The sequence below is a fragment of the Cyprinodon variegatus genome, unplaced genomic scaffold, assembly GCF_000732505.1.
Source record: "Cyprinodon variegatus isolate N-32 unplaced genomic scaffold, C_variegatus-1.0 Scaffold44, whole genome shotgun sequence".
Taxonomy (NCBI): Eukaryota; Metazoa; Chordata; class Actinopteri; order Cyprinodontiformes; family Cyprinodontidae; genus Cyprinodon; species Cyprinodon variegatus.
This window is the reverse complement of record NW_015150497.1, coordinates 212385-224231: the sequence shown is the minus strand read 5'-3', so window position 1 is coordinate 224231 and position 11847 is coordinate 212385. Positions and strand designations below refer to the sequence as shown.

Below are 11847 nucleotides of genomic sequence, written 5' to 3'. Positions count from 1 at the left end.
AATATATATATATATATATATATATATATATATATATATTGGGGAATGTTGGCCTATTGGTTAGAGCAGTGCTCTTATGCTCTGGAACGGTTGAAAGTACCCGATTCGATCGCCAGAGCCTCCACTCCTGGTTCCTGAACAAAACCCTTAACCCCACCCACACTGCTCCCCGGGCTCCGCACAATGGCATCCCAATGCAGATAGTGAATTTCCCCATTGTGGGATAATAATTTACATTTATATATCAAATGGTACAGTGCTTATTACGAAAGATGCCACAATTAGCCACGGTGGCCAGTTTCATTTGTATTCTCTCAGGCTACCATAAAAGATACAAAAGATGTGAACAATACAGATCAGCCAGTTACCTCCATTAAAAAAAATTGCAGAATTCTAAAATCAGAATGCTTCACATGATGCAGGCCGTTTATGTTCAGAAACTATTCAGTTGGCCTAAGTTAGAAACAATTCTGCAATTAAGAGTTGGTTTAAAATCATCCACAGAAATGTAAATCCTATCTCACAAAGGCATGATGGTGGCCAATGTTGCCAAGTATTGCACAGCAGTTATTCTCTTTACAAGGAATTTGGTTCCTTTATAGGGCAGGTTTCTCAGCCTTCCCCCCTTAATATATATAATCATTAATTTAAAAATGCAGTTTGTGTCTACCAAGGTTTTCTTTGAAAAGCAACAACATAAAATATAGTTCAGGCAAAAAATACTTTTATGTACAGAGAGTGAAGAAGTTGTAAAGTATATATTATATCCAATAACCATTTGCAATGAAACAAACTAGAACAAAATAAAATGTCTCTGGCATAGTCTTGTAATGTGTAACCTGAAATTCTCTTAGTTTAATGTTTACTCTGCCCAGTTGACTTGGCGTAGTCATAGTCACATTCTTTTTTCCAATAAACAACATTCAAATGCTCTACATGCATCGTGTCTCGACAAAAGTGAATGAAGATTATGCATAGTCTCTAGTGCTGACATGTACACATGGTTTTATTAGAGCTGTTTTTTTTTTTTCTTTTTTGATGTCGATGGAGTTTCTGTCCTATCCTGCAGACACAGAGGAACTAAAAGGAAGTTTTGATTAACACATCAGCTTGTTTTCTGCAACTGTCATTTTTATGACTCCAATATCTCTGTTTTTACTTCCCCATCTTTTGATAGTAAACTTGCCTTCAATCTTCACATTTCTGTAGTAAATCTTATGACCTGTGCTGATGTCATGACTTCTTTCAGAGCTGAGAAAATAGCCTGGAGGGAGCCGAAGTGACTGTGTACAATAATGTGGTTAGATAATGACCATAATCAGGAAAGTTTACTTTACGTTGGTCTATTGTTTTGTCATGCAGAGGAATGATAGGCAATTCAACACTCAGCAAGAACATATTTTCCAGCGATAAATGTATGTGTGTGTCATAAATGATAGGCCTGTTTCTTTAGAAGGAGAAAAGAGACTTTGGTCATGCGATGTTCTCATCTTGGGCTCCTGGCACTGAGACCCACCCATCTGCGCACACACCTCATGGCACAGGGTTGTAAAGTTATGCTGTGTGCATGGCCATGTATGAGTGTTTGTGTGCATGAATCCATGTGGTGCTGTTAAAGGATTAGGGATTAATTGGCTCCAGACCTTCACAGGTAGAATTGAGTGCTTGTTATATGCACTTTGTAAAATTCTCTCCTGGCTCAAAGAGGGAAACAACTCTTACCTATAAAGAGCAGAGGAAAAGTCTTTTTTTTTTTCTGGGTTGTTTCTTGATCTGAAGTGCACAGCCGTAAAGGTAAGAACATAAGTTGTTCTCATCTTATGCTTGACAGTTTTACCCTCTTCTGTCTTTTTATTGTATATGAATTTCTTCTGTTATCTCTAATTTCCCCTTCTTGTAGAAGAGAGGCAAACTTGCTACTTCTTTGTGTCGAATCATAAGATGGTCAAATGCATTCTTTCATTAAAGGTGCATAGTCAAATTATATACCTATTAAAAAGCCAGAAAACCATTTGATCATGGTGAAATAAGATTTTATACACTAAGTGTCCATCCTTATAGTGTTTTGATGGTCCTTTGCTCTGCTTGGATAGAATTCCAAAATCAAGTAACTATTAGAAAGCTAGATAATTACAATGAAGGCAGTTAAGTAATAGAGGGTGTCTGAAGTTTACTTCCGAAGTTTACTTCGGTTATCCTCACCCTAAACCAACTAATAATAATTAGAGCTTGACTGATATGGGATATCCATTATATCGGTTAATATCTGAAATTGTTCAATGTACAGTATATCGGCCAGAATATTAAAAGAAAACGAACATGGACATACACAAGTTAAGCAGTGTTCAAAAGGAGTCCATCTCAAATTCTAATCATAACCCAAATATGATTAAATAGAAACAAAACACTTATAGAATTGACCTAAAATTTGTTGCATGTCCAGTGTCAATATAAGACTATAAAATACAATAAAGTTTTATGGTTCTGTTTTAGATGTTTTCACAGATTTGTGATGTTTATCACCTTACTGGTGCTGGACCTGTAACTAACTTTAACATCACAGATATGGAACCTCTTCCTGCATGAATTGGTTCCACATCTGACTTTTCCCCTTTGTCTGGGAAATAGATATTTATTCATTTGGTGTGTTTTGCTTATAAGATTTCACTTTTTTGTGTTTGGAGTGTGCATCATACATGTATTTGCAGCTGATTTTGCTGTTAGCCTTATATTTACACCTGCTCGCAGCTTGTTTCTCATTTGTTTGCAGCGCTTTTCTGTTGCATTTGTCTTTTGCGCTTGAGTGTTTGCTTGCATAGTCTGTCTGTCCGTAATATCATTTGTACTTGACTGCAGAGACTAAGAATACCAGTAAAAATAAGATCAACTATAATTTACAGTAAGGTATACAACATTTGAATAACTACTGGGGAAGTAATCAGGAACTAATGGGTAGTTGGTACTAGTACTAGTATTTTCTGTGCTTGAACACCTAGCCCAGCCTTATTATCGGACTACTGCTAAGTTATTTGGGAAACACAGAGTAACTAATCAGAAACTAATAGAAGTTATACAGAAAGAGATGAGAAATTCTCCATGTTGGATCTGAATAAACTTCACCTGTCAGGTCACTGCTTACAAAAAAGTTTCCTGTCAGCACCTTGTTTCATCTGTTCTTGTTACAAATTCTTGCCTAGCTATTTTTTATGGACTTTGTGGGGTCAAGCGTCATATTAAGCAGTTAATAAGGAACTGATTATTACCTAATTCGTACCTGACTAATAACTAAAGTTGTGTGTACCGTTGAGTTGTTCTGAATGAAACCAATATTTTTATAGCAAAAAACCCCCCCAAAAAACTTAAAGGACATTCTACAAGAAAAAATAAGTTATAAGGGTGGACTGAAAAGCATAATTTTTGACATATCTTGTGAGATGCAAGGCATCGAACAATATAAGATATTGATAGTATACCAATGAGTACAATACAACAATTTTGCATTATTTCACAGTGTTTGCATGAAACAGTCCAAAGGTATTATATGATCTAAGTGCTTGTATTTGTCCTCATTGTTTTCTTTTTTCTTTTGGATTTGACTGCAGAGGCAGCAGTCTTAGCAGAGACCTCCAGACTTCCCTCTCCTCAAACAACTCCTCTAGCTTCTCCCATAGAAGCCTTAGGCAATATGGAGCTAGCTGAGAGACATAGTACCTGCAACATGTTATGGGCCCTCTCTTGGGCCTCCTCCCGGTGGGGAGAGCCTTGAACACTTCCTAATGAAAGCATCCAGGGGCCATCCAAAACAGCTGTCTGAATCACCTCCGCTGACTTCTTTTAATGTGGCAGAGCTCTACTATGGTCAAGCTCCTGTTCATATCTCTAAGCTTGAAAACCTTTCAAAGCAAGCTAATTTCAGCCATTTGTAATAAAATTTTTTATACTTTTGGTCATAATCCAGATTTCATGACCATAGGCCAGGGCAGAACTGCAGACCAAACTGTAAATCCAGAAATGTACCTTGTACCTGAAAGATGTGATTTCTCACTAAGGCCTGCCAAGTTTGTTTATCTTTCTTCTTGGTTGACTTCTCTGCCCCTCTCTTAACTAAAATGTCTAAGCTGAAGGTCAGAGCATATGACTACAAAGTCAATCCTTGATCCTAGGGTGCTCTGATGCCAAGTGCACAGATGGACACTCTTATGCTCTGACATGGTATTTAGTATGGACAATCTAAGACTTGCACAGAGGTCCAATAGCAAAACATCACTCGTGTTCAGTGTTGGAGGTCTGTTCCTTCCAATGAAGCCCTTTGGGACTGCTATCAAGCACCAGGGAGGTGCTTTTTAGCACATAGTCCTCCACCCTTTTTAAAGATACAGGTATACAACACTCTCATTCACCTGGATGAACCGTTAAACTCAAGGGAGCTATGCAGACTCACCTTAGCCAATGTCCAGAGGACTTAATGACTTTAGATCCGTCGCCCTGACTTCTGTGGTTATGGAGTCCTTTTAGCGCCTTGTGATTTCACAGCTCAAACAGATCACTGACCCCCTCCTGGACAGTTTCCCTACAGAGCCAACAGGCCTGCAGACAATGCTGTCAACTTGGCCCTTCACTACATCTTCCAGCTCCTGGATTCCGCAGGTACCCATGCCAGGACCCTGATTGTGGATTTCAGCTCCGCCTTTAATACAATCATCCCAGCTCTACTTCAGGAGAAGCTCTCCCAGCTGAGTGTGCCTGAGTCCACCTGCAGGTTGATTACAGACTTCCTGGCTGACAGGAAACAGCACGTGAAGCTGGGATAACATGTCTCCTACTCACTGCTCATCAACCCTGATTCTCCCCAGGGCTGTGTTCTTTTGCCTCTGCTCTTCTCCCTGTACACCAACTGCTACACCTCCAGTCATCAGTCTGTCAAGTTTCTGAAGTTTGCAGACAACATCAATCTCATCTGACTTATCTCTGATGGTGACGAGTTTGCTTACTCGTGGGAGGTTGACAATCTGGCCACCTGGTGCAAGGAGAACAACCTGGAGCTCAACGTGCTAAAAACAGTGGAGATTGTTGTGGACTTCAGGAAGAACTCAGCCCCAGCTATCCCCATCAACCTCTGTGACTCCACATTTGACACTGTGGAGTCTTTAGCTTCCTGGGAACTATCATCTCACAGGACCTAAAGTAGGAGCTGAACATCAACTCCCTCACAAAGAAAGCTCAGCAGAGGATGTACTTCCTGCGGCAGCTTAAAGAAAAATCAACTTGCCAAGGACAATAATGGTGCACTTTTACTCCTCCATCATTGAGTCCATCCTCACCTCCTCCATCACCATCTGGTACGCTGGTGCCAACGCCAAGGACAAGGGCAGACTGCAGCGTGTCATCCAGTCTGCAGAGAAGGTGATTGGCTGCGATCCTCCATCCCTCGACGATCTCTACGCCTCCAGGACTCCTAGGCATGCAGGGAAGATTGTGGCTAATATCTCGCACCCCAGCGACAATCTATTTTGGACACCCCCTTCTAGCAGGAGGCTGCGGTCCATGGCAAAAGAACCTCATGGCAAAAGAACAGTTTCTTCACATCCGCTACCAGCCTTATCAGCAAGGCCCAGAGACCCCCGTGACGCTGACACTGCCTCTCTCCCTCCCCATTCAGGACCTAGAATGTAGCATCTCCACACCTCCTGCGTTACATTAACTCACAGTCTACTGTGGATATAGTATTTGGCTATATACTATATATAGTATATATTGTATATATATTGTATATATATTGTATATTGTATACTATATATATAGTGTAGTATAGTATATTGATTCTGAATTCTGTATATATAACCTAATTTGTCTGCAACATCAACACCAAGTCAAATTCCTTGTAAGTGCAAACCTACTTGGCAATAAATCAGATTCTGATTCTTAGCCCTCCAAGGGCCACTCCAGAGTAGAGGAGAGTCAAGTTTCCTGTAAGGAGCTGGGTTCTGGAGCCAGGGCTGTGCATGGAAGTGAGCTGATTGCAAGAATATTTCTAGCCAGTTGTGACTTCCAGGTGCTCACTAATGAACTCCAACCCCAGATCTAGCTCCAGGGTAAGGGCCGTACTAGGTGCGGTCACTTGCTTTGTTGATGTGGACTTCAAAAGGTTCTTTTTCTGGTCATCATCCAGAGCTTGTTTGCCCTGGGATACCCTAACAGGCACCATAAATTTCTGCTGGAGTCATCCAAGCACTGAAAGCCTTAAACCACGTTAGGGTAGTGGTTCATGAAGGGGATGATCTAAATGACTTTATTTAAAACACAACAAGGAACAATTATTTCTAATTTAATGAATATTATATGATAATAATTACAATTAAAATTGATTTATTCACAGTTATGCATACAATTTTAATAGTTCTATAGCCCAAATGTATACCCCTGGCAGATTAGCGTTTTAACTTGATCTTTCAATTTTACCTATATGTCACTACTGATTGCAAGCCATATCAATGCTTGGGATGGCCCAGTCTCTGGAATTGATCTGATAGAGAATCTTAAAATTTATTTATAGAAAGGTAGCCTCTTGAGCTTAAGGACTTGGAGCTAACCACCTACACTAACATCAGACTTAAATTGAATACTTGCAAAAAAGGTAAGCATCTATAGGAAATATTTGATAGCTGTAATGTCAATAGACATTTTCTCAATGAGTGTTTTCAATTGTTTAAAAGATAGATGGAAAGCTTAGATAGTGAAAAAAACATTTATCTTTTACTGAATGTAGCTGCATCACCTTTAGAGAACAGCCTCCTCTCTTATTAGAAAAAAGTTTCTTGATTAAATGATGATTTAACATCCAAATCTGTAGAGGGTGCTCTGCTTCTCTTTGTCACAAGAAAATCAAATATATCAAAGCTTTAAATGGTTTGCTAGTAAGGTTATCTGCCAGACTTGGCTGACCTGTTAGTCAAAGCTAACCAACTGCATTTTTAAAACAACCTTACCTACTGAATATAAATAATTGATGACTCTTCTTTAGTTTTCATGCTGTGGCTTACCATGTTTTTTAAGAATGTACAATTCACAAACATTAATGTTCCTCTCTCTTGTTTATGTAGGAAAGTTTAGTAACTTTCCTTAAGGCAGCTTACAAGCAGTGTGCTGGAACCATTGGGGAAAGAGGAGCACTATGCTACCCAAATGCACACACTGTTACAAATACAAAGGTTACAAATTACAAATCTAGTTAGAAATCCAGTTAAAATGCAAAGGTTCTTACAGGTTGTTAATGTTGTTATATTAAAAGCAAAACTTAGGAAATGTTTCGTTTATTTTCCTAATCAGTGACACAACTTTGAAAATATTTCTTAACATGTGACCTAATGTGGGCCCATTTCTGCCAAAGAATAGACATATTATAAAAATCCAACATGTCTGTTGTCAGACTGTTAATGTTGCAACTCAATGGTTACTGAGAAGATTACAAAAGATGCCAGACATCGCATTACTTATTCTGCAGGTATAAATCCACCTTGAAGTCCTGGTTTGTGCCCACTGTGTAAGAGGACTCATTTCTTTGTTCTTCAACACACTTCCCAACCATATTTTGGGTTTCCCTGGTGATGGTGACCTTGCCATTTAGCTAAGGTCTCATGTTGTCTATTGCAGCATTAAATAGCTTGCATTTAGGATCGGTTAAAGTCTTTAGGCTTGCATGACTCTTGAAGTGATGCTAAGCAATCATAGAGAAAACAGATGCAAACAGGATTCTATTTAGTAATAGTAACAGGAAGCTTGTTCTCGGACAATTTTTTTTCATTTACTTGTTTTGTATTCCCCCATTAGGTGAGTCGATACCGCTGGGTGGTGAAAGAGAGGACCTGAGAATGACAGAAACCAGTACCCCGAAATCGGCAAAGAAGCCCCGCTGGACCTCTCTGGAAATTGGCCTCATTACTATTGTCTCTTTGCTCTTCATTGTTATCGTTGCCCTCATCATCCTCTTTGCCACCCAGAAGACTGGTGAGTGTTATGATTAAGGATTATCACTGACAATTAACAAGTTGTTTTTTTTATTATTTTTTGATGAACTGTGTGAGCAAAACAAGTGAAACTTGTAGCTGAAAGGATTTTTTTGAAGGACATTCAGGGTTTTCACTTAATGATTAACGGTAAGTAAAAATGCGCATGCAGAAGAGCTGTCCTTTTGCTGCCATACAACACACTTGCACTTGAGCTGTGTGCTTTTAAGTACAGTTCTACAATACTGTCTCGCACAGAATAAAAAAAGGAAGAACAATATGCATGTGTGTTCGAAGGTCCAATTTAAAAGGTTTGCATGACTCACACACTATCTCAAATTACTAAATGTAGGCTTTATTTTAAGAACTGTTCTTGGCATATTTAATGGAAAATGTTATGCATTTGACATTTTTCAAAAAAAGATGACAAATGGGAAATTGAGAAGCGGGGTTCAAACCTTTTTTTCTTGTTTTAGTTTAATGTCAAAGTTTGATGTGTTGATTTTCCAAGTTTAAAATAAGCAGCCAAACAGAGTTTGAGTACCAGCAATCACAAGCAGGTGAGGTATAGATTAATTATTGACAAAGTTCAGCCGGTCATGATTGCAGAATCCTGACAGAAAGGGTTATCAAATTAAGTTTGATGGAGTCTGTCTGTTTTTTGTGGGTGTGTTGAGCTATTATTAATTTTTGCTGTCTTGTGCTTTATAAATGTGTAAGCTGCTTTGTCAGGAAATTGAATGCTAAATGGTTTGCCCACGTCTGTCGCCATGTGTACACTCAACCATGTTCACACTGAGTGCATTAAAACGTAACCCATGGAGGGGTATATTAAAGGTCAGATTGCACTCTGCTGGTGTGTCAGTACATCCCAGATTCCCTTCGAATAACACATTTCTGAAAGAGTGAAAGCAGTAAATAGGACTCATTTTGCCTACTGTACATATGTGTGACAAATTACTTTTAAAAAAAGAAGAGAAGCAGAAAGTAAACTTATTTAGATGTAATAATTAATGAGTGCGAAACACCCACTGAGTAATGAAAATATGTTTTCCATTCTCTTGCAGATGAAATTTGCACGACAGCTGATTGCACGCAGTCAGGTAAGCAGCTTCTGTTTGTTTGCTTTTTTTCTCTCTATTGTTTCACGCTGAAGCCTTTGACTTTTCCTAGAGGGAGACAGCCAAGCAGAAATGAAACTGCTGCAGAAGCATTTATGACATATTTACAGAAAACTGTCTCTTCATAATCTGAACATGTTCTCTTTCAGTCAAAGCCATGATGAAACTGACATAATAGACCTATTATTATGCATGTTTCACACCCACATTCTAAGCCTAACAATATTCATACCGTTGTCAAATTTTAAATGTATCTATCCCCAATTTTTTTTTTTCTTTTTTTATAGGGAAATCTGTCAAAGGTACTAAAACAAAGTACGAGTAAAGTTTAATTTTTATATGTTTTTTTTTTTTAGAAAAGCATGTTGAAAAGTACTGATACTGCTTTAAAGGTAATCAAAAAAATGTATAACAATATATATTACAGCAGTCAAACTCTTGTTGTAACTTTTAACCAGGGCTTTGCTTGTTTCCACTGATATTTTGATATATAAATGTATTCTTGTTAAAGAGATCCCAGTCTTTCAGGGTTTCTTCTTTGCCATCTACCTAAACTCCCTTCTCAGATTATTTATCGCTTTTAAATCCTAGTTTTGCTGAGCTAATCTAAAATGTTATTACCTTCAGACAGAAAAACATGTTGAAATTAGATGATTACTCTAAAAGAACTGGCAGAATCATTTCAACAAAAAGTAGACTTAAATATCCCAAACCACAACCACAGCACCTTATGCTACAATCTGTCAATCATCTGTCCCCGATGTTTCTCTGTCTGGAAAGGGTAAAGCTTTGGTATTTTACTACACAGCAATAGACATTATCCACAAATGGAGACAACATGGAATAGTAGTAAACCTTGGAGGATGGTGGGCCACTCCAAGGGTGACTCATCCAACAGGTCAAAAACGAGCCAGGCACCACTCTTAAAGCACTCCAAGTGTCATTTGCTTCTATTAGGATCAGTGTTTGTGATTTAAGAGAGTCTGAAGGTAAACAACACCGCTGAACAAAAAAAAAAAGAAAAAAAAGGCTATTTAAAAAAATATTTAATCACTTGATGAAAGTAAACCTGTCCGGTCCATATGTAATAAATTGTTATCCATATGTAAAGTATTTATTGGTAGGTTTATGAACACTAACATAAGTAAAAAGAACAAAAATATTTGGTGCCAGTTTTCAGCAACAGATGCCAATGTATTTCTGAATCATTTCTGCAGTCTTGGTGTCCCAATTCAGTCAGTTTTGATAGACAGTCTTGTCACAAGGGATCCCAGAGTGAGCACCCGTCAGTAATTTAATTGCAGCTCAAAAACAACTTACATATTTCCGCTGCTGGTGCTTGAATAAGACCCAATTACTGCTAGTAGGATGTTTTAACCTAGCAATTGTAATGTTGAGATTTTACTTGTCAGAAAACAATGTTTTGGTAAAAAGAAATAAAAGACACTTTTTTTTTATTTTATAGTTGCCATTGACTGTTATTTCATTAAAGAGCAGAAAGTGTTTTAACAAACTTTATAGATGATCTGTACATTTTCATTTGCCATCTCACTACTGTGCTAGTTAAATGTTTGAATTGTTTAGCTTTACCTAAACTTTAAGACCTACAGTATGATCAATACCAAGGTTTACAAATAGGTTTTCTAAGCAACAGGCTCTGAAAAAAGACTGAAATTAAAGAAAAAGGTAGCCTGACTCCATTTAAATGACTGAATAAAAAACATGTCTTACTGTATATCCAATAAGATAAGTGAGATTAATTGAAATAATCTATGTGAATGGTTAGTATTTATCCATATATTTTCTACATTTGAATAGTTACAGTACAAAAGAATAAACAAATTAAGCTCTCTGTTAGTACTATCTGAAATGAGCTTTTTGGCTCTTTAGATTTGTCGAAGGATTAGGTTACTCTAATCACAGAGCCTTTTAGCTGCTTTCCCATTTTCTAGCATTCAGCTGATCAGCTGCTGCTTTCATCCTTTAACAAGTTCAGAGCTAATCTTCTCTCTGAACACTTTGGTGTAAAATGATTAAGCATATTTCCCCAAAATGTCAGAGTACCAATTAGTAACATGGGAGGCATCGTAAAGCCACCGGCTGTGGTAGTTGCTGAGAACACCTCATTAAATGTGATTCTTGTTACAAACTTTAATGTTGGGCTCATGTCTTTCATGTATGAGTTTTATTTGGGGTTTTTCATGACCAGAGCTCTCATTTATTAAGCTTGCATGCAAACAAAATTGGACCTGAAACTTAATTATGCCGCTATCCAAACAAAGGTTATGATCTATAAAAAACATACTTTGAATGAAAATGTGCTATCTATCTGAATGTGCTGTACCCATGCTTACCGACTACACACTTTTTGGAGTTGGAGGGAAATAGTGACACAAATCAAGGATGTAACTTTGTGAGGAAAGTTGGTGGGGACACTCAGGTGGTGGCTAATAGACTTAAAGTTACTCAACCCGAGCACTTTCAATAGTGTTTTGTCTTTTCCAGAAATGAGCTCAAACATATATTTATTGAATGCTTTCCTATTTTTTAAGAACACAAGAGTACCACAACACACACATATGCCTCTTAATGCATTATTTATAAAGGGCTCAAAAACATTAACGTATACAAAAATGATGGATGGATGGATGGATGGATGGATGGATGGATGGATGGATGGATGGATGGATGACGGACGGATGGATTGATTGATGGATGATGGA

General features: G+C 37.9%; 1 protein-coding gene across 1 annotated transcript in view; it reads left to right on the top strand.

Moving 5' to 3' along the window:
• The window catches only part of mme (membrane metallo-endopeptidase), a 63003-nt gene that overhangs the window by 4111 nt on the left and 47045 nt on the right, over positions 1-11847 (top strand). The window contains exons 2-3 of the mRNA XM_015370219.1: positions 7828-8004; positions 9071-9106. Of these exons, the coding sequence (XP_015225705.1) occupies positions 7828-8004; positions 9071-9106 (213 nt within the window). The remainder of the gene's footprint in view (positions 1-7827; positions 8005-9070; positions 9107-11847) is intronic.